Below are 23,216 nucleotides of genomic sequence, written 5' to 3' on the forward strand. Positions count from 1 at the left end.
TCTCCCAAACCAGGACACTCCATATCCAGTTTTCCATATTTCTCTGGGACTGCTCACACTTCTGGGTTCACTCCAGCATTCACAACAGTGTTAGCCTCCCCATTACCCCCCACAACACCAACTTGCATTCCCAACTGCAGTCATCAAATTGTCTCTCAGCAAACTACAATCACAACTAGGAATAATCAGAAACTCATGCTTTTCAAACCCATCTCATACATTCAGCAAACTCTCACGGTGTTCCCTGTGTTACTTTTATTTGCCGGCAAAACTCAACACATGCATCATTCCCACTTATGAAAAGAACATTTGAACAGTTGTTCCCCTTTTGGCAGAGAGAGAAGTTCTCATGTCTACTAGGAAACACACTTCTCGGTAGAGCCCCTGGTACGATAGCAGATCTTGACACCTTGAACATCTCATTTTGAATGTTTTATTCTTTCTCAGTCACTGTCTTGGTGGCCACACCCTTCCCTTTGGTCCTGGGGGCTACCTGCACTTTTTCTTGATGGGGGTTGTAAAAACCCTGCCATCACTTTCACCTTTGTTTTTGCCTTCCCTTCATCTCTTCCTACATACACTTCCTAACTAGTTCATCTGGGGGGTTATTTTGTCCTTCCTCTAGTCTCCTCCTCACTACTGCCTGTGGGTACTCATTCTCCCATAGCTCAAAATCACTTGTTTCTCTAGTGATCAAGAAAAAAACCTCTTCTTGTATCAGATCAGTCTTTGGTGGCACATTGTCTCTTATACTGTATAGCAAAGGCAGTCACTGTACCTTACACTGCACACCAAAGCCACTCCCCATCCAGTCGCAGTGTCCAGACACCCCTGCAGCACATGTGTCTGGATGCCTGGGCCACTCTCCCAGCACTACAAGCTCTGTAAAGCACCAAGTCCCGACAGGCAGGCACAGCCCAAGGTGCTACAGGGATGGGAGGATGGACCAAACGCTCAGCAACCTCATAGATATGGCTGCCACTGCAGCCCCTGCCCACAGGTGGCAGCATTGGGCACTGCCCAAAGCTGAGACCCTACTGTCCCACAGCCTGGACTTGGTCATGCACCTTCCGTACTGGTCTCAGCTTGTGAAAAACAAGATTTGCAATTTGGAATTTTATTTAAAAAGTTTAATAAGGGATAAAAAAAATTAACTAATACTGGGGTACCCTTGGCGTTTGGCCAAAAAGCACGCCAGTAAAGTCAGAGAGTGTGATACATATACTGTTACATTACTGAGGTACATACATATTTATGTGCTTCATACATTATTCAGACATTCTTGTGAGTTTTTGATGTTTCAGGAACTCTTTGGTTTATTTTCTTTACACTCTAACTTTTCTGGACAACATCCCATAAGATATGTTTTATTTCTTATTGTGTTTCTATCTTCTTGTTCCACATTTTCCGAAAAGGGGTTAAAAAATTCTTCTACGATTCTTCTCAGGTGCTCTGCTTTTGTCACTGTTATCTCTTGGAGAGGTCAGTCAGCAGATGTGGGAATCAACATAATTGTTTCCCACCATTCTTTCAGTTACATAGAAGCATTTTAACATTTCGTGTTTTTGTTAAGGCCTATGATATAATACATTAATCACACCACTATTTCTATAAATTATATAGTACATACTTAAACTAATAGATTATGTTATACTAATGAACAGCTAAATAGAATTATACATTGTGATATATCCAAATATTTATGGTCAATACCAGCATGCAAAACCTAATACGTAGAAGGCCTCAGGTAGCCTGTGGGAACGTTTTGTGTGAACATGGAGCTTTCCCAGGGGCTGGCCTGGGAGCAGAGGTTTTCCCAGGAACAAACAAAGGCACCTGCTACTGTTTACAGAGTGTGTATTTTGAGAACTCTGTTGTCTATAATGAAAACATCTGTACAAGAGGTGTTGCCTGTTCTAACCAATGAGCTGTATTCTGTCCCTGGAGTAGCGAGTGACTGTACTTAAGCAAGGTAGTGTTACAATAAAGTGTGTCTGTCTCTCTCTTTCCTGTCTTGAGAGGAGACTGCGTTGCTGTGTGTTTTATTACTGCCGTTCCAAGGGTTAATCCCTAATTAACAGCAACACTAATATATAAATGTGAAACTCAATATTACATTGTTGTTTTTAACACAGCTCATGCTGCCGATCTCCAACTCTCTCATCCAGCCATAGCACTCTTCAGTATAGAGGAACCCCCTTCCAAAAGCCAAATCCTCCACCCTGGTTCCATAATGACCCAGGGAGGGGTGGGGGTGTAGGAACAATACCTCCCTTCTTTCCCTCTCCTGCAAGCCAGGAATACAAAAGACTTTCAGTTGACTCTGTACTAGACTGCAAATTTTGAAGATAAGGCAGAGAACTTCTCAGACTTTGCTTATCATATAGCTTCTCACTGCTATTTGCCTTAACCATATTTCCCCACACTCCCCTTCGACCAATCATTTTTCAAACTAACATCATATTGCTCCCTCCTGGCATGGGTTACGAGACCCTTTCTCAGTGCCTCTTATTGCCACTTCTGGGCATCCATGTTCCCCATATTGCTCCCTCTGGGCATATACCAGAATAACCACTCTGGTCCTTCATGTCCTCTTAGGAGAATGTGCAAACTATCGCAACATTCTCCTAAAGGACCCTTCGGAGGTATTTTGGGATTGTCATCCCTACAGTCAAGATCGTTTTTTTGACTTTCCTTTGTTGTCCACCCTGGGCATCCTGCCATGTTTTACTCCCCAAAGTTGTACTTGCCAGTGAGATTTCCCGAGACCCTTTTCGACTTTCTCTTAGTGGCCCCTCTAGGCATTCATGTCTAGCGGTCCTTTCTTATTGACTTTTCATGGAAGTCCCTGGTCTGCCTCTCGCTGCGGACCCTTTCACGAACCCCCCTGATCCGCCCCTAGTCTGTCTCCTGGACAGTCTCTGATACCCCATCAATCACCCCGTGCTGGCCAGTGCCAAAGGGAGCTGGTCACTGAAAGTGGGTGAGGCGCCCCTTCATCTCCTCTTGCCGTGTGCTGTCCCCTAACAGCGGAAGGATCCCGGAGCATTTCCTCAATTGTCAGGAAAAGCCACTAATGTCAGAGGTTTATGTCCAAAAAGGAGAAAGGAGTCCTTCAACTTTATTCGAATAAAGGGAGAGAGTCCACCAGGGCACAGTCCCGCAGGTTTTTCTCTCTCTAGGGGTTTCAGGGGGATGCAGTCTCTCTTTTATCCTAACTCCCAGCCACATATTGCCCTCTTCCTTTCCCCATTGGCTAAGGTACTAAGAAAGTACAGCGTCCCTGAATTGCCCACCCCATATACCCCTCGAGCCTACTTTTTTACCCCAAAGTTCAGAAGATCAGGCTTGTGCAGAATCTTTTCTGTTTCAGAAGCCAAGCTGTCTGGGCTCTAGAACGAACCTGTTGCCCAAAGTTAGTAGAACCATTAAGACTCATTTTAAAGATGTTAACATCCATACCTTCATCCATAAAACTATCTGTAAAGATATTAGCACACATCTTTCCTCTCAAAAACTTTTTATTCTTTGGCTTTTTAACCTAAGATAGTCCTAATGTTGTTGTATAGACACCAGTAGGAAAGCAGAATTTAAGAAAATTTGAGGAAAGGTTGATTTATGCCCCAGCTTTAGCATTCTCAGGCCTGGAAAAGGAATTGGAATTGTATGTGGACTGGTTGCAAGGACTGATTTCTTCTATGTGAATCATTCATGGATGTGGAAGTACACTTTGGAAACACTGCTTTTCTGGTGATCCCATGCTCAAACGTAGGAATGGTGGGGGAATTTGCTGAGCAGAGAAAAAGCATAGGCTATTTCTACTAACTTTAGGTTATGTCAAAGGTACTCAGAATTGTAATAAGCAGTGTGTTTCTCTGGTACAGGGCTGTGCCAAAGGAATTCTAGTGCTAAAATGTTTGGGAAGCAAGGGAATGGCCCCAGTGTTTAGTCTAACGGTAACTGAGGCTCTGTTGTCTGCAGCGTTGTGCAGCCACAGCTTTGATAACTGATGGCAGGATTGTAAAATGGCACCAAGTTCTAGGTGGAGGATCAGCACTGTTGGGAAGGACGAGAATTTAACGGAGGAGTTTTGCAGATATACAGAAGGTCCTATAGGAATGAAAACAAATTTTGATATAGAAGAAAAAAATTGCTGAGCCAGTCTTACTGGGTAACTAGAAGGCAAAGAGCAAGTGAGTTGGAAGGGGCTTTTATGGCCTAGAGCAAAGCATAAATCCACCTCAAACAAATGATGTTTTTACGAAACAAAAGGATTTTCACAGGCAAACAAGAAAGCCAATGTTGCAAGTAGAGAAAAGATCTCAGAAATTTCCACTGCAGAACAAGTCCCAAACTTTAATATGTACCTACTAACTCCAATGATTGGCTAGTCACTAACATAATATGGTAATTTTAGCAGTTTTGATAGGTTATATGTAAATGTAAAAGGTATTGTGTATGATGTTGATTGGTAGTTGACGTTTCTTCCACCCACTGCCCACCTCACCTGGGCTACCAGCTAGCTCCGGGAAGCCTGCGTCGGTGAGTGGCCCCTCCCCGGCACCACTCTGGGAGCCACAGAAGAAGTGTAGCAACAGCTACGCCTGGGCAAGTCGTCAGGGAGGGACAAAGAGGCACAGGAGAGACCTTTTACGGTTCTGGGGGAAGGGATTTATTGAAGGAAGAGGTAACAGGTCCAGAGGTTGGGAGAGGGAACCGCAAAAGGCAGTTTGAGGGGTTCTACACAGGCTTAAGCACGGGGGAGGAGCAAGGGGAGGGCACAAAACTCTGGCCAATAACGGTTAACGGGGGGAGGTACAGAAGGCGGGGAAAGGGGTACATTGAGCCAATAAGGTAAACCGAGGGTGGGGATACATACAATATAACCAATCATGAATACAAAGGGGAATGCTTGACACAGAAACTTCTAGAACAAAGGGAGGGGCTACAAAGGATTGACATCCAGTGGGGCAGGGTTTAGGGTGAGGGATAGGGAAGGTTCCAGATAAAGGGGAGGGGTTTAGGATGACTGACTAGGGCAAAGGCGGGAAAGGGAAAAACCATTATGTACTTAACTTAGGGGAACGAAACTGGGACCAACCATCAACACAGAAGGAAAATTAACATTAAACAACGCAACACAACAGGTAGTCATGTATTAAGATGCTCTGTAATGAAAAGTATATAATGCATTATAACCAGAACTAGAAGGGCTTCAGGACACACAACTTGCCTATAGCCAGCAGCTATAGGCTCACCCACGACCCTCAACTGCTGTAACCTAGTCTATGCAATAAACAGCATTTTAAGAGATGGCTGAAGCCTCCGTCTCTCCATCAGGCTCTTACACAGCACTAAGCTGTTACAGTGTAAAATGCAACAGGAGGATTTAGAGTTGAGAACCCAGTCTCGTGTTTAACTGGTCCTGAGAAAGGAGCCTTAAAGGAGTCTCAAGACTGTATCCAGGTAACAGATCTCCAGACTCAGGTAGGGAAGGCTTAGAGGACTCCACTGCCAAAAGGGGAAAAGGATCTTCAAGGGTAGTAGGATCTCACATACTACGAAAAACAAAGTTCACACCTGAGAATTTTTAAAAGTTTAATAAAGGATAAAAAGAGCCAAACAACACAAGAACTTTAAAACAATGTTCTCTATATACTGTTACATTGCTGGGGTACATGCATATTCAATGAGTTTATATATTATTCAAACGTGGTTTTGAGCTTTTCATGTTGCAGGAATTCTTTTGTTTGGTTTTATACTCTGACTTATCTGCAGGACATCCTGTAGATTAGGTCAACATATTTTATTCCTTCTTGTGGTTTCATCCTTTTGCTTCACATTCTCTGATAATGTGGAGTCAGCGAATTCTCCTATTCTTTTCCAGCACTCTGGTTTGTGACACTGTTATCACTTAGAGAGGTCAGTAAGCAGATGTAGGAACCAAGATAATTGTTTCACACTAAATGAAATAAATAAGGGCAAGGAGACCAGCTCCCGTTTAATGCCTTTATTGAGAAATCAGCTCTGGGTGGGAGCCCGACGGGTCACGTGCACCACCGCTGCTCCCGATGGACGATCCAGAGGAGGAGGAATTCAGCTTTGCTCTGCAGCTGAGCTGGGCCTTCTGTCCTCACAGGAGTCCCTCAGAAGACGCTGGTTGGCTCATAGTCTAGGGATGTCATGTCGATCGGGTGCTGTTCAGGTCATGGTGACAAGGCAAGAGAGTCCTGGTTGGTGATTTCATCTTCTTCACTATTTTTCTATCTTGGGAGTACCATTTTTAGTTTTCGATGTTATATTGGCTCGTTGTTTTTAGGGGTTTTTTATTACTGAGTTGTGTCCCATAAGCACTTGCGGTTTTCTCATTTCCCCGGCACCATTTTGGGAGCAGCGAAGGCATTATCCGACCGGGAGGGAAAGGGCATAATGGCAAGGCAATTCTAGGGAGTGGGAATCAGAACAGAACAACAGCAACAATTAACGTATAAACAGGGTGTTTTCCACAGTTAACAGAACATTAATAGAACAAACAGGAGCTTGTTCCTAACAATTCCCCCCTCTATTTCTTTGATCAGGCCTTAGCCTGCATCAACCTATGATTTTAGTTTCTTGGACAAAAAAATTTCTTTAGTTTTTGATATTGCTCATATATTTCTTTGGCACCTTTTTGTTTTTGTTTTTGACTTCCTTGTTCTTGGCTTTCTATTAACATAATTTTGATTTGTTTTTGGTTATTTAGTTCTGGGAGTTGTATACTGGCTTGGATAGTGGAGGTTACTACCTGGATTAGGCAGGGAAGTAGGCATGGCAAAAATAATAGTCCAGTGGTTGCGCATATTATTATAAACGCAGCCTTCTTCCACTATGTTCCTTTGAAGGACCAAAAGTTGTCCCACCAGCTAGTATCCATTAGAGGAGTCCATTCTTGGGCACCCACATATGCTAATTTTCTAATTTCTTTGGAGATGTTTTTAATTACTGAACTTTTATCATCAATTTCCAGGCAGCACTCAGAGGAATTAAATTTCCCACATATCCCTCCTTCATCTGCTAATAGGTAGTCTACAGCTAATCTAATTTGGTATATCACTGCTCTTGTTTGAGTTAATTGGTCACTGATATGGTCAAGTGCAAGGGCTGTCCGGTTGGAGATTACCTTGAGTACTGCTTGGAGCCTGATAATTTGGTTCAGCATATAAATTGGGGTACGGAATCCCCATGATCCATCTTGAGCCCAAGTAGCTGGCCCATAAGTTTTAATAATTTCTTCTGGGGTCCATACTTTTCCGTTCCACTTTTGGTTACCCCCTATCTCGATTATACTCCTTTTTTTTCTGCTTGTTTTCTTTAAATTGTCATACACTGGGACTCCAAAGTGTGCTCCTGACTCTTTTGGCAATAGGAAGAAGGCTGGTTTAATAATCCCTATAGTGCAAGTCCCTGCCCAATCTCCGGGAAGTTTGATGTGTGCTGTATTACCACAGATCCAAAATTAAGGTTGTGGAACTTCCCAAAATGCATCCCCTATTTCGGCTGGGGATTCCTAAGACTTTAACAATTCTCTTATGCCCCAAAATGGGTTAACTCCTTTCTCTGTACATTCATGTAATTAGTATTTTTCATGGTAAATACACCCTCTTTCCTTTCTTTCAACCGACCAGTATTTATTTGGCTCTTTGGGGATCCACTTTGTGTCTAGATCTTTTATTATTAGGTACCTTTTACATGCCATTTTCCCTATGGGAGTAGTATATCTCTTCCCTGTTCTCATGATGCATTCTTCCCCAATTACCCTGGACTTTAAATCCCATTGTTCTCTTCCCCTTGCTCCTACAACTTGTGGTTCTTGTGTAATTTGGGTCCATCTCAGTATTTCTAATGGGCTTAAACTTATTCCTTCCCATGGCCAGATTTCAGTCATTTGGGTACTTGCGCAAATCCAGCAGTCTGTCAAGTTTAATTCTTTACTGATTCTTTCAACTAGATCTATAAATAATTTTTTCCCCACAGGAATATCTAAATCATCTTTTTCTTGTGTTGTTAGTTGTTTTTCTTTTACCAGGTCTACCAATCCTTCTCATTTGCTTTGTACTCGAAGCAAAGCCAGGTATCTCCTATGGGACATTCCCCAAGTAGGCATTGCTTATAAGAAGCAGTATTTTTTACAAGCCAATAGACTTTCCCATCTTCTTGACAGGTGTTTAATTGGGAGTTATTGAAGCATTTGCAATTTAGGTTGGTATGAACCCTCAGGAGAGACTTCAGATTTTCTCCATCATAGAGAGGGTGGTAGCATTTGGTACAAGCATCCTCTTCACTCCCTTGGGTGCTACCTATGAATAGGATTAACACTATTCTTCCCAAGAGTCCAGTATGAGCCATTTCTCTCCTGACCTCACCTGGTCTTGCCTCTTGGGGAACAGGGAGACTTCCTGGATGTGTATTAGAGTCTTTCTTAGCAGCCGGCTCCTTCTACTCCCACTTCCCTACTAATTTAGTCACCCTTGGAGAGTGCTCTGTAGGAGATTTATTGTGTTAGTGTTGAAACTTTCTTGGGGTGGAATTGCGGTTTGCAGGAAGTGCTTGTTTGAAAGCTGAAGTTAATGAAGAACCATGTGTAGTATGTAAGCTATACCTTAAAAGCTTGGAAGAGTATATGAATCTTCTAACATTCTAGTCAATTATCAGGGGAAGCATACAAATAGTAATTTTTAACTTTGCCAACTCTTACTACTTTGACTTTCCAACTATCCAAGCAACAGCAACAGTATCAGAACAGGTAGAACATGAGTACAAACATGACTTCAGATAACTTCTGAAAAATATTACCCTTTGTCTTGTTACAGAACTCTTATTGGAACATAATACTAACTTGTACACAAAAAATGTATCCAGTTAATCTTTTGCAGGAGTTCTTCAACTGTTTTTTGGTTTTCTCTTTAATGTCAATTTGAGGGTTTTTGGGTCTCGGATAGCAGTCCACTCAGGGGCATCTGTCGATGGTGTGACTGGATCTGGTTCACTAGCAGGGGGTGGTACTGGTCCTTTAACCTGAGAGATGTGTGTCCAGCCACGTTCCTGGGTCCGCACTGCGGTGTGTGTAGTGAGTAACACTTGGAATGGGCCTTCACACCTAGGGGTTAATGGTATGTTATTCCAGGATTTTATTAGTACCCAATCTCCGGGACAGATCTGGTGTACATCCGCATCAAGGGGAGAAGTTTGGGGGAGGTATCCCTTTTTTCTAAGATTTCCCCAGTGTCCTCCCAATTGCCTCTAGGTATTTTTGGGTTGCTATTTCCCCTTCCAAGTAGTTCCCTGTACTGAAAGGAGTGACAAGGAAAGGAAGCCCTAGCATCATTTCATAGGGGAAAACCCCTATGTCTGACTGGGGTTTGGTTCTTATCCACAAAAGGTCATGAGGTAGGCACTTAAGCCAATTCATTTGTGTTTCAGAAATTAATTTTCTTAACACATTTTTGAGAGTTTTATTCATTCTCTCTACTCTCCCTGAACTCTGGGGATGCCATGGGGTATGTAACCTCCATTTCAATCCCAGAGCCTTAATTACTTCATGTAAAGCTTGGGCAATGAAATGTGGACCTTGATCCGAATCAATATTATTTACTAGTCCAAACCATGGAACTATTTCTTCTAAAATTATCTTTGCAACTACCTCTGCCGTTTCCTTCCTGGTGGGGAATGCTTCCACCCAGTGGGTGAGATGGTCTACCATTACTAATAGATGTTTATATCCTTGTATGGGGGGCATTTCAGTGAAGTCCACTTGTATATTTTGAAATGGTCTTAAAGTTAACTCTCTTCCTCCAGGTGTTATTTTTCTCATAACCTCTTGGTCTACTTTTTGGCAGTTGACACACCCTTTTGTAACTGCTTTTCCTAGATTATATACCCTGATACATATATTCTCTCTTAAGAAGTGGTCATATAACCCTTGGATTCCCCAATGGGTTAATTCATGCATTTCTGATAAAATTTTTCAGGCTAAAGACCTGTTTAGGAACTTAGGCCCATCAGATGTCAACCATTCCCCTTGTTCCCCCTGATGTAATCCTAGTTCTTTTATTTCCTTTAACTCCTTCTCACTAAATGTTGGTTTCTTTTCTTCTTCCCCTTTACTTGGTGTTTCCTCTAGTCTCAAGATTTTTATTGGCTCTTTTGGGTCTAAAGCTACTTCTTTAGCCATCTGATCTGCTAATTGATTCCCTTTTATTTCTAAAGTGTCTCCCCTCTGATGTCCTTTAACGTGCACTACTGCTATCTCTGTTGGTTTATATAGGGATTTGAGTATTAATTTTATTAACTCCTTATGTACCAAGTCTTTTCCTTTTGAATTTAAGTATCCCCGTTCTTCCCAAATCATACCAAATGTATGAACAATCCCAAATGCATATTGTGAGTCTGTGTAGATAGTTCCTTTATCTTTCTCTAACAAATCTAACCCTCTTTTCAGTGCGTAGATTTCACAACACTGAGCTGACCAGTTTGATGGCAACTTCCCCTTTCTACAACTTTCATGTCTGTCCCTTCTATAATTGTGTATCCTGACACCCTGTTCCCCTCTATTACTCTTGAGGACCCATCAGTGAACAAAATCCTTCCATATGGCAAAGGTGTATCTTCTAGATCTTCTCTTATTTTAGTTTGTAGGTTTATTAATTCAATACAATTATGTTCCAAATCAGTTAGGGGTTCCCCAGATAGGAATTGTGCGGGGTTTAGACTTTTGGAGGTATTCAATTCTAAATTGTCATTGTTCATTAGGATAATGTCATATTTTAATATTTGGAAACCCGTTAGCCGCTGTTGGGCTCTGTGACTTAAGACTGTTTTAATGTCATGTGGTGTGTGTATTCTGATTTTTCCCTGCAAGGTTAACTTTTGAGCTTCTTCTAATAGGATAGCTGTAGCAGCAATTGCTTGTAGGCAAGTTGGCCAACTGTCGTTGGCTGGGTTTTTGGGGTCCGTTTGGGATCTCTGAGACTGCTTCTGCAGCCCTCAGCGACAGAGCAAGTTCCCTAGCCTTGCCCAGATAGAATTTTGACTCACGGTCAGCTCTCAGACCAGTGGGGTAAAGAGAACAGCATATGCAGAAAGGCACAAATCCATAGTTTATTCTATGAAGGCATTCTATCTAGCATATACCAACGGCTATTGTTTTACAGGGCTTTTTATATCTTTTGAGGGTTTTACAGTTTGCACCAATTACCAAGGGAATTCTACATTCTAACCAATCCCTGAGGGATTTTACATTCAAAGCTGGCCTATGGATACTAAAAGAGAATGAACCACTAATATTGAAGATAGATAAGAGGGTCTACCAAGGGGAGGAAGCTGGATTCCTTTTTGTATTCATCATTTCACAAGCCCTTTCTTGTCTCTAAGCTATGGTTTTCCAAGGGGCTTGTTCTGAGGATGCAGGGAGACTATCTTCTTTATGAATATTTTCTGCTCCCTCCACATCTCCTCTCTCTGTATTTACTAAAAAGACACTTCCAGTAATTTTCTTAAAACATTGAACAAAGCATGCAAACATAACTAATACAATAACAACTACGATTAAAATCCATAAAAGTCCCTTGACCAGAGATGCGGCCCACCCCTTCAGTCCCCATTGTCCAAAAAGGTTGTTGAGCCAGTCTGGGGTGGTTTCTACTTTCAAATCCTTCACGAGGCCTCTCAGTTTCTCGATGTTTACCTGGATGGATGTTGAAGGTGATGAGAGATTGAAGCAGCACATCCCCTCAAAGTCTTCACAGCCATGTCCATGGGCGAGCAGCAGGAAGTTGATTGCAGCTCGGTTTTGCAGGGATGCGTGTCTTGTGGTTTCTTCATCCTTTAAAAGATCACTCAAAGCAGCAGATGTAACATTGGCTTGCTTACTGAGCCAACACCCCAAATGAGTAATTTCACCAAGGGCTTTTGCTGCAGCCACCCATGGAAAGAACAGGGAGACAGCAGCTCTTGCGGGTTTGTTCCAATTGTACAATTTAGGGTCACAACTTTCATCAAATTCAGTGTAAGATCTTTTTTCGCGTTTTGATTCACTCTCATTGTTCCAATTATGTAATAAGGTAATGTTGGGGGTGAAGGTAGAAAGCTTGCCAAGGCTACAGGGTCCCCCCTGAAGGCGAGAGGGGATTCCAGCCCAAACCCGATCACCACAGATAAGAAACATTCCCCTGGGTAATGTTTTGGGTTGGAGAGAGGATTCAGAGAGAGCATGAGTGGTGTAATTGCACCAATCTGGATAATTGTAGGCTTTGTTGATGGGTGATATGTCTTTTCTGTATGTGTTTCGGATTTGACTCAATCCAGGCCAATTTTGCTTTGGACTTTTGTAGTAGAATTTTGACACAGTATGCTGCTTTGGAGGACCCCAGCAAATCTAATTCTTGGGGTTCCTCGGGGGCATTTGGCAGTATTTTTGTCCAATGGTCCCAAGTGTCAACTGGATTTGGTCTCTTACCAATGGTGCGGAGGAGCTCTGAGTTATAGACAGGCCATTCATCTGCTACAAAGGGAATTCCTACCAAACATGTGGAAAGTGGGTTATCAAGGTTGCCCATAGACAGGCACGTGTTATCTCGTTTTAATGTCTTTGCTAAAGTCACCCAGACATTGTGTTTGCGTTGTGGACTGATCCAGCTGAAGGCATGTGGCATGGTGAAGAGGATCCAGGCAGCAGTGAGGACAGCATCAACGGAGATAATTTTCGTCTTTGGACAAGGATGGGCCTACTGATAGGGAATATAAGTAAAGTCAGTTATTTTTATGATGGGGGGAGAGAGTGTTAGGGTTTTCTCCTTCATCTCCTTCCTTTGTCCCTTACCCCCCGTCTTTTTTTTTTTTTTTTTTTTTTTTTTTTTTTGCTAAGGGTAGGGAAGTGAATACAGGATTAGGGGTTACAGTAAAATCATGGTGGGGGGGGGGACGACTAATACTAGGGTGTTTCAGTAGAGGTAGTGACATCTAACTAAAGGTCACTTTGTGGCCAGGCTATGTCTGGCTTATGATTTGCCTGATGCAGCAGAGTGCTGCTTAGTTTTTTGTTTCGTCTGCTGTCTTGTGACAGGATGATCTTTTCTTTGATGTGCAGGTGTTCAGCGGCATCTTCTTCTCCAAGCAGCGCTGGTTTGGTTTTGAGGAGGTCTTGTATTTGACTCTGGGGAGCTTTTGTTGTTGTCTGTTGGAGTAGGTTTCGCCGTGCCTAGGTATGGTTTTATTTTTTCCTGGGAACCATCTTGGTCCAGATGGCAGGGAGATGCAAGCGTACCCCCTTCCCCAGGTAATTAAGTGGAAAGGTCCAGAGACCTGATGTGTTTCAGGGTCTTTCACCAGCACTGGTGGTTTTTCAGTGAGCTTCGCTTGAGTTGAGTTTGCAAAGTGTCGGAGTATTGGGGGGTCAGGTTCTGACTCAGTTCCATTTAGGAAATTGATGACTTAGAGAGCTTTGCAGAGTCTTTCCACTGGAGATAAAATTTCTGTGTCTCTCCCCTGCTGGTGAAGGACTCTTTTGATGTTCTGATGAGTTCTCTCTATGATGGACTGTCCTGTGGAATTTCCAGGAATGGTCTCAATGTGTTCAATTCCCCATTCACCGAGGAACTCTTGAAATTTGTGAGAGATGTAGGCGGGTCCATTATCAATTTTGATCTTTTTTGGAACTCCCAGAGTGGCAAATGCTAGAAGAAAATGCTTGATAACGTGAGTGGCTCTTTCTCCTGCATGAGCCGATGTAAAAACTGCTCCAGAGAACGTGTCAACTGACACGTGCACATACTTAGACTTTCCAAAAGATGGGAAATGGGTGACATCAGACTGCCACAGCTGGCAGGTGTTCAGGCCTCTGGGATTGACTCCCGTGCCCATAGAGGGCACTTGGTAGTTTTGACAGTTTGGGCATGTTGCCACAATGACTTTTGCTTGGCCTTTCGGAATTTTAAACATTCTCATGAGGGCAGGTACATTTTGGTGGAAAAATGAATGTTACAGCTTTGCTTGAGGAAAAATGTTGGGGATGTTTGCAGTCTCGACTGGCAGGGCCAGTGGTTCCACTTTCCTGTTTGTTTCCCTTTGTAATAAAACCTGTGAGGTCAGTGTGTGACCTAACATGCATGATATGGTAGGGTAATTTTCTGTGGGAAATGAGGGTTATTAATGAAGAAATCAATTGGTGTAATTTTGGATTGAAGACTTCCTTGAGGAAAGCATGTTCTGCTCTCATAGCTATACCAGCTACCTAAGCTGAATCTGTGACCAGGTTAAAGGGTTTGTCTTTGAATTTCTCAAAGGCTCTAACAACGGCTGCCAATTCTGCAATTTGTGGAGATCCCTCCACAATTTGGACATGGGATTCCCATTTGTCAGTTTTGGGGTTTTTCCAAGTCATGACAGACTTGTGAGAGGAACCCAAGCCATCTGTAAAAACAGTTAAACCTTTGAGAGGTGCTATGCTTTGAACGCATTTTGGGATCAGATTGAAGGTTGCATTTCCATTAAAAAGTTTGTGTTTTGGTATGTGAATAGAAATTTGGCCTCTGTAACTATCTAGAGCAAATTGAAGATTATCATTGGTTTGGAGCAGATTTTCCAAATCTCCAGTGGTCATGGGCAGGTAAATGCATGTGAACTCACACCCTGAAAGAGAGCGGAGGCGGGTTCCGGCCTTGTTTATCAAATGTGCCATGATTTCCTGAAACGTGGTAATTGTCTTTGTGGGCTGATTGCTTGTGAAAATCCATTCAAGGATCAACAAGGGGTCTGTGAGTTGAGGGTCCCATTGAAAAATCAGTCCATAGAAGGGAGGGGCCTTTCCTAAAATGACAAACTGGAAAGACAGATTTGGCTCAAATCTGTGTGCTTGACATGAAGACAGAGCTTCCTGAACTTTGATGATGGGTTGTTGGGCTTCTGGGATGAGTGTGCAGGGGGAGTCCAGGTCCTCGTTGCCACGGAGGAGGTTGAACAGAGGGGTGAGGTCTTCTGTTGTGAGTCCCAGTAGGGGGCAGATCCAGTTGATGGATCCACACAGGCTGTGTAGGTCTCTTAGAGTCTTTGGGTCGTCTCGGATGGAAAGCTGCTGGGGCACAATGGTCCTTTCTCGGATTAGAAGTCCTAGATATTTCCGGGGGCTGGTGTACCGTATTTGTCTTCACGGATTTCAAATCCTACTTGTTCTATGGTTTGAATGGTTGTTTTGACTTTTTTTTCTAAGTAGGTCTTTTCTTATGCACAAACTAGGATGTTGTCCATGTAGTGATGGATGACTGCTTCTGGGAATTGTTCTCAAATGGGCAGATAGTTGGAGAGTTTTTGAGTTCTTGGGGAAGGAAGAGCCAATGATATCTTTTGAGAGTGTAATATGTTGGCGATATGTCCTGGTTTTGGGCAAATTTGGGGGAAAACCTCCAGAAGGAGCCCCCAGACAGCAAACCCCACGACTCCTCCCCCCGACCCCACCGGGTTCGGGAAGAATTTCCTCGGAGAAGAGTGGGAGAAAAAACCTGTTTATTTAACAAGCAAGACACTCCCCAGCACAGGGAAAAAGACAACACCAGCTGACAAAAAAACTCTTTCACCGTTCTGAAGGGATGACAAGTTCAGTCTCTCTGGCGAGTGGTCGCTCAGTTATCAGTCTCTGGCGCTGGGGAATGACTGCTGCAGGTGACAAAGTGTAGACTCCCGGTGTTTCTTGGGGTTTCCCAGGTCCCCGTCCGGAACAGGTTCAGATGGTATCCAGGAGAGGGAGGGGATGGGGTGGAAGAGAAAACAGTCCAGGGAAAAAGTTGGACTGCCTAGCTGAACTAACTAATAAGCAAAAAGCAAGGGCAAAGCGAAGGAAAGAAAAAGAGGCAGAAGCGAGCAAGCAGGCAAGCAAGCAGGCAAGCAAGCAAGCCGAGCTAAAACCTCTCCTAAACATAGACCATGGGGGAGGTGAGCCGGCTGATAACAAGACAAAACAAAGCTTCACTCTCAGAGTCAGTCCTGGAAGCACAGGACATAATACCAAACATAATCAGGACACACGATTGGAGATACAAACACCGTAACATCACCCTAGGACACGATAATAACTGGTCAGAGACAGGGCCAATTAAGCCAAATTAGTTTATTAAAGCAAGTGGCAGTAAGCAAAACAGCACTGGGCGGCCAGGGAGTCTCCGCTCCACCAACAGCTGGCACCGGAAAGTCTCTTCTTCCTCTTTTTATACAGTTTGGTGTTTCATTTCCACAAAATCCCCTCCCATTTTTTATTCCCCAGACTGATGCGGTCAGTGATCTTCTGCGCTTGCTCGTGTTGTTGCTAGGGGGTCGTACTCTGTCTTCTGGTGGTCCTGGGGAGGAAGGCACTTCATCTTCTTCGTCGGTCTTCTTTGACCTAGGAGTGAACTCTTGAAACCAGTTAAGCAACTGCTGAGGTTAGCTGTGTTTTGCGCAAGTGATGCTTACTGAGCCGAATCAGTCCACTCCCACTTGAGTCCTTGTTACATTCTTTTAATCTTATTAGGACTTTTAATGAACAGTGCCTATAGCATATCACAAGAGGAGCTTCTCTGTTGAAAGAGGGGATGGAGAAGGCAAACCGTGGTGCGTCTTGAGGATGCAATGGGATGCTGAAAAAACAATCTTTGATGTCAATGACCACAAGTGCCCAGTCTCGAGACAGCATCGATGGGGAGGGCAGTCCAGGCTGGAGAGGATCCATGTCTTTAATGATGTTGTTGATTTTGTGAAGGTCATGGAGAAGTCTCCACCTGTCTGTTCCAGGCTTTTTCAGGACGAAGACTGAGGAATTCCATGGGCTGTTGGACTCAACAGTGTAGCCTTTTGCAAGCTGTTCTTCAACGAGGGCTTGCAATGCGCGCAGTTAGACCTTTGAAAGGGGCCACTGTGCCTGCCATTGGGGGTCATCACTCTTCCAGGTGAGACAAGGAGTGGGCGGGACAGTGTGCGCTTCAATGGCCCCCATCAAAAATCCCAACTTTGAACTCGGAGAGGAGCCCCCCCATTGGGTTAGGGCATCTCTGCCCCATAGGGTGATTGGGGCTCTTACCACAAATGGTCGGATGGTTGCCTGTTGAGTCCAAGCGGCGTGGGATCCAAGACAGAAAACCCAACACTCTGTGATTTATGTGACAAAAGCCTTTATTCAGTTCTGACCTCGCTTTATATACCCCTTTCAATGTTCCCGGGCAAGCGCCTGTGATTGGCTCCCAGGTCAGGCTGCCCAGCCCTCTGATCAATAGCTCTCTGCAGCCAGGGCTGGAACTCATTGGGTTAAATCCTTGTCTGTCTCTAATCCTGTCCTATCTCTGTTCTTTGGGGGCTGGCCTTTTCAGCCAGACTACTTATCCAATCAGTAGTCAGATTAACTGCCCAGTACAGGCCAGCCTATACTGTGACAATTCCCTGTTTCTTTTTTATTAACTGGAAGAAAAATTTTGAAACACAAATGTGCAGCTTGTTCTCTGTAATCTTGCATGCAAGGGCCCTTTTGCATGCAAAATTACATTAACAGTATCTATTCGATTGGAATGGGGTTTTACCTAGCTTAATAAATTTGGTTTTTAGGATAGTGATGAGTTCCACATACCAGAAGCTGCAGGGCTTTTGTTCAGGGGCAGTCAGGTGAATTAAACACTTTTGGTTTCACATTTAACAATTTAACTGTTTAACATAGAAATATAACTTAACTCTATAACCATAAAACTTTAAACTTTTCTTTTGAAATTATAACTTAATATAACTTTCAGTTTTAGAACTGTGAAAAATTCTAACTTGATAAAACAATTTGTAAACATTAAAACATTTAGTAAACAAACAACTCTGTTATTTCAGTGTCCCATAAGTCTGTGAGGTAGGTGTAATTTCTGTCATTTACTTTCTCCACCAATGATACATGAGCTCTTAAGGTCTAATAGATAAACTGGGATTCTCACTCAGGCACTTTGCCTGCTTAACAGGCTGGCTGGGTTTTAACTTGTATCTTTTAGAAAAGTTGCAATATTTACTGCCATGAATCCTTTAAATTTAAATTTTGTTGTTGAATTTTATAAGCTTAGTATTCCCAATTATTGATGTGCTTGATGTATCATTGGAGTTGTGTTGTTTCTATTTAGAAAACTGTTAACATGATTTTCAGCTTGACATGTTACAGGCTCAATGCTTAATAACTATAGTGTTATAATTCAACATTAAACAAGAACCACTTAGCTCTAAATCATTAACTTTTTTTTTTAAAACAAGAAACCATTTAAGGTAAAACCATTTCAAATAAAACATATGTTCTTCCTTTATTCCTTACTCTCCTTTCTTTGTTTTATTTTAAAAACAATACACTAGATAACTTGAAAGTGTTTCCATTAAGAACATATGTATTTTCTATCCTTTCTCCCCCTTTTTGTTTTTAGAATTTAAAACAAGAAGCAAAACATACACCTTTAAATTAGAAATATCTGGATTTTATAATTTTCTCTCCTTGTCAGTAAAATTCCAATTTAGCCACAATTGAAATAGACCGAGAAGGCTTTGATGATACACATTTCCTTTTGCTTAGTTTAAATCTCAACATGGCCAGAGTTGACACTTTAGACTAGGCAAAATTCTTTATTATATTTTAAAACAAACCTTTAATAAATTTCAAACGTAAACTGAAGCGACAAGAGGTATATACTCTAGAAATTTTGCAACTGTGATTTGCCAATAAAACACTTTTTACTAAACTGATCCATAGAAATTTGTTTTGTAGAACTTAGAGTAAGCAAGATTTTAATTCTTAAGATAGCTGATTGAGTATGATGCTACTGCAATGTATATGAATAAAGTGAGCAAACATTCAACTGTGAACTTTAATACACACTCAAATTTGGAGACTATATTTGCAACTTTGAAAAAAATATTCCTTTAGCAACTGTAAGAAAACAGGTTAACAAAGCAAATATCAACTTAGTGAAACTTGCAAGATATGCAGGCTTTCCTAAAATCAAGTTGAAAGTGGATGAAGCAGCTGTTGAGCTTTGCTGAAGGTGATCATTGCTGGTTGCATTACCCTGGTTGGTATAAGTAAGTTTTTCAATTTAAATTTTTACTGTTCTGGTTTTCCCACCTCTATTATAGGATGATTTGAGATTACCTGGTCTTCTAGCCTTCTTCTGTAAGGCAGGTCTCTTGGGACAGCTTGCCTTCCGGTGGCTTTGTTGTCTCTGATTGAAGCTTTCTGTTCTCAGCCTCACCGCTGCTGCAATAGAATCAGCTAATCTCTGTATGTTAGTTGATGTTGTATTAAGTTTAGCACATGCATTAATTATTTTTTCCAAGGATGGATTTTCTTTGGGTATTGCATTTATGAGTTTTTTGCAGTCCTCATTCGCATTATCTCTACCTAATTGTAGCAATACTAGATTTTTTGCATCATTATTATCTACTTCCTTTTCTATGGTATTTTGCAATCGCTCTATGAACTGTGTATATGGTTCACTTGGGCTTTGTTTTGTGTTTCTATATCCTGGGGTTGGCTCAGACATGTTTGTAACTTTATTTAGGGCTCTCATCCCCAGTTCCTTTGCTTGGTTTAATATCACAGAATTTTAGCATGCTTGTATTTGAGGATCTCCTATGGGATGCACTCCCAACAACTGGGCAACCCCCACCCCAAAGCATGGATCTTGCTGTGATAATCTTGAGTTTTGCAACTCTTGCTCCTCTGCATATATTCTCCAGGTCGATTCAAATATCATATACTGTAGTGGAGTACAGAGCAACTTTGCAATTTGCTTCATATCATAGGGTGTTAACTCACTATCAGTTACAAGTTTAAGCCTATTTATCACAGCAGGGGATCCCAACCCATGCTTAGCAGCTAATTGGCGTAGCTCTAAAATGATTTGCCAATTGAAAGGTACATGTTGATTAGGTGTTGTTCCATTACTAACTGGGAAAGCCTCAACTGTCCCATCCCCCCATTGCTGGCTGCCTGAATTTACTGGCACAGAAATTAATACAGCAGTTTCTATATCCCCACATTCTATCGCCTTTTGTTATATCTCTGACGAGAACATTACTGGGTCCTTGGAGGAGATGACATCTGATTTAAGCATTAACGGGGCTGGAGCTGTTGTTTGGGGGTTGGCTGTCGAGGTGCAGTTCGTGTTCTTTTCCACGATAGGTTGGCTGTGTCTCTGTGCAGAGACCTCTTCGAGCTGTTCTGTGCTCGGCTCCTGGTGTGGAGAAACTGTGGGTGCTGTATCTCCAGCAGGATCGGGGCTGATTCTCGGTTCTGGAGTCGTTTTCGGGGCTTCAGCGCTGTTTTTTGCCGGATCCGCTGCACTTCCGGGTTTTTCTTGTGTCGCTCCTGGGGTGACGTCATCGCGGCGCGCTTCGGACGGGGCGTCGGTGGGGGGATTCCATGGTGACTCGGGGGGGCGCCGCGCCCTCTGGAGGCTGGTCTGGGGCCGGGGCCCCGCCCTCCGGAGGCTGGAAAGAAGCTGGAGGTGCTGCCCACCAAGGCGTGGTCGGAACGGGAGGCGCGACCCACCAGGGCGGAGCTTGGGGCAAGAGTACGTCCCACAAGGGAGGCTGTGTTTCCTTTCTCCCTCCCCCGGCCATGTGGCCACCACCATTTTGGGATTGTTCTGTGATGTCTCCCGCGGCAGTTTAGGGTGTTTTTAGAGTCTCTGGGCTGGCAACTGAGGAATTATGAGCCATCCAAGTCTCTCTGCATGGAGTAAGTACTTTTTCTTCCATGCTTTCGCTGGATAAATCAGCTTTTATCTCTTTTATCAGCTTTAAGATAGTTTTCCAAGGCTTTAAAGCTCTAATTGCATTTTTATCATTTTTTAAGGCAGCATTTAGTATTTCTTCTCCAGTTTTAGTCTAATAGTCTATATTTAATGCAGTTTCTACAGTCGGTTCCACCCCCTTTTCTTTTGTCCATAGTATTAAATCAAAAAGCATTTCTTTTCCATATTCAATTTCCCACTCCTCCAAAAACTCTGTCCATACCTCTATACGTGGATGCGTGTTTGTACAAAAGAAGTTCCCCATTGTTTTCTTGTAGCTTTTCGGCTGAAGTTTTCCTCCGTCTCTAGGACGCTCTGGATTTGGTCCAATCCTGTCGGCTCTCTTTTTGGGCGTCTTTCTCGTCTCTCGGACGTATTCCTGACTCTGGCCAGTGTTCCCCTGGCTCTCGGCCAGTATCCCCTGCCTCTAGGATGGCCCTGGCTCTCGGCCAGTGTCCCCCATCTCTGTGGACGGTCTGTCTCCCCCGCTCACGGCAGTATGGCTATGCCAGATCACATCGGGACTCACCAGATGTTGAGTTCGAACGGCGTGGGACCCGAGACAGAAAAACCCACACTCTGTGATCTATGTGACAAAAGCCTTTATTCAGTTCTGACCTCGCTTTATATACCCCTTTCAATGTTCCCGGGCAAGCGCCTGTGATTGGCTCCCAGGTCAGGCTGCCCAGCCCTCTGATCAATAAATAGCTCTCTGCAGCCAGGGCTGGAACTCATTGGGTTAAATCCTTGTCTGTCTCTAATCCTGTCCTATCTCTGTTCTTTGGGGGTTGGCCTTTTCAGCCAGACTACTTATCCAATCAGTAGTCAGATTAACTGCCCAGGACAGGCCAGCCTATACCGTGACAGTTGCCAGTTTTCCTTCAGGCCCTTCGATGACGATGTTGCGTCTGCTTCTCATGGAAACGGCAACTCCCCCAATTCCAGACAGCATGCCTGCTACAGGTTGAAGTTTCCAGTGTGGTGGCCATTCCGAGCAGGCAATGGTGGTGACGTCAGCACCAGTGTCTATCATTTCTGGTTTCTGAATTTTTTCTCCGTAGCAGAAAAGGTTGCACTCGAGGATGGGTTTGTTTGGACCCGTAATTTGTGTCCACATTATTGTAGGGTTGAGAGGGATCCATTCCATGTGATTTTTTGGAAGCAGGAAGGCTTGTGCTATAGGTGTTTTCTGTGGAAGAAAAAAGGGAATGTCCATGCAACTCAATTGGACAAAGATTTCTTTTCCAGGTGCTACAGTTTGTATTTCAGGTAAAACAGAAATTTGTGGTGGACCTTGGAAACTGTCACCTAGGATTAAAATGTCCCAAGGACCATCTTGTGGTCCATACTTTCCTGTAGGGATACGATAAAATTTTTCATCTGTAATCTTTAAAGACAAAACAGTCACCAGTTGGTGGCGGGTTCCCATCGATATATTGGGTCTGCCTGATGTAGTCTGGAATTTTCCAGGACAATGGGGTTTGATGTTCCTCACTTGTCATCACTGGGGCTGGGTGGAAGGCAGATTTGGTTTGTTGTCTGCACCTGGAGCTGAAACCAGGCTGCGTTGGAAGTTTCTTGGCTGCTGTTGTTGTTTTTGTTGCCTTTGGGATTTGTGGTAGTTGTTGTGGGGGTTTTGGGTGGGTTGTTTGTTAGGGCAGTTTTTTATAAAATGTCCAAGTTCCCCACAGTAGAAACAACGAGCATTGTCTTTGGAGACCATCGCTGCAAAGGCTCCAGAAACTCCATCAGCAATGCCTTTGGCAACTGCTTTGGCCACTGTGTTTTCAGTGGACATGTGGCGTGTGCAGCTTTCCACCATCTGCTCGATGGTGGGATCGGTGTCTATAGGTAAAGCTCTTAAAATGGTTTTGCATTGTTCCTTTGCACTACTTAAAGCAAGTTTTCTTAAAAGTTCCTTTTGCGCTTCTGTGCTCTCAATTTGTTTTTCAAGAGCATCCTTGAGCCTGTCTACAAATTTTATAAAAGTCTCGTCTATTCCTTGCTTGATATTGGAAAAATGCAAGCTAGGAATAGAGTCGTCAGGGGTAAGGAGGAATGAAGTTTTTGCTGCGTTAGCAATGTCTTGCAGTGTTTCTTCAAGAATAGAGTTAGCTTCTTCTGAGGGTTTAGAAAATTGGTTTTCACCAGCGAGTTGTTCAACAGTAAAATTCTGTCAATTGGGATCTTTTGAATACTTATCAGATAGTATTTTTAATTGTTTTTTCCAATGCCTTTCCCATAACATAAATTCGGCTGGCGACAGAAGGCAAGTAGCTAAATTTTTGAGATCATGGGGAACCATCACAAAAGCAGCAAAAAAGGCTTCTAAAAAATTTCTGAAAATGTGTGCTGATCTGCCGTGTTCTTTTGCAATTTTTGCCAATTCCGTTACTTGTTTCATGTCAATTG

General features: G+C 43.0%; 2 protein-coding genes across 3 annotated transcripts in view; one reads left to right on the forward strand and one right to left on the reverse strand.

Annotated features, from left to right (window-relative positions):
• Positions 1–11,181: 11,181 nt before the first annotated feature.
• Positions 11,182–12,689, reverse strand: LOC148220350 (uncharacterized). The gene is given in 2 exon segments (XM_088155533.1): positions 11,182–12,376; positions 12,378–12,689. Coding segments are annotated over 2 exon segments (1,284 nt in total). The 3' UTR covers positions 11,182–11,404.
• Positions 12,690–20,610: 7,921 nt separating this feature from the next.
• Positions 20,611–23,216, forward strand: part of LOC148220351 (uncharacterized) — a 37,971-nt gene continuing 35,365 nt past the window's right edge. The window contains exons 1-2 of one of the 2 annotated variants that reach the window (XR_015799063.1): positions 20,611–20,749; positions 21,083–22,323. The gene's annotated coding sequence lies outside the window, so the exon portion shown is untranslated. Of the gene's footprint in view, positions 20,750–21,082; positions 22,324–23,216 lie in introns of those variants that run through there. The other variant, XR_015799061.1, reaches the window with a different exon arrangement.

Source organism: Sturnus vulgaris, chromosome W (genome assembly GCF_052056855.1).
Source record: "Sturnus vulgaris isolate bStuVul1 chromosome W, bStuVul1.hap1, whole genome shotgun sequence".
NCBI classification, from domain to species: Eukaryota; Metazoa; Chordata; class Aves; order Passeriformes; family Sturnidae; genus Sturnus; species Sturnus vulgaris.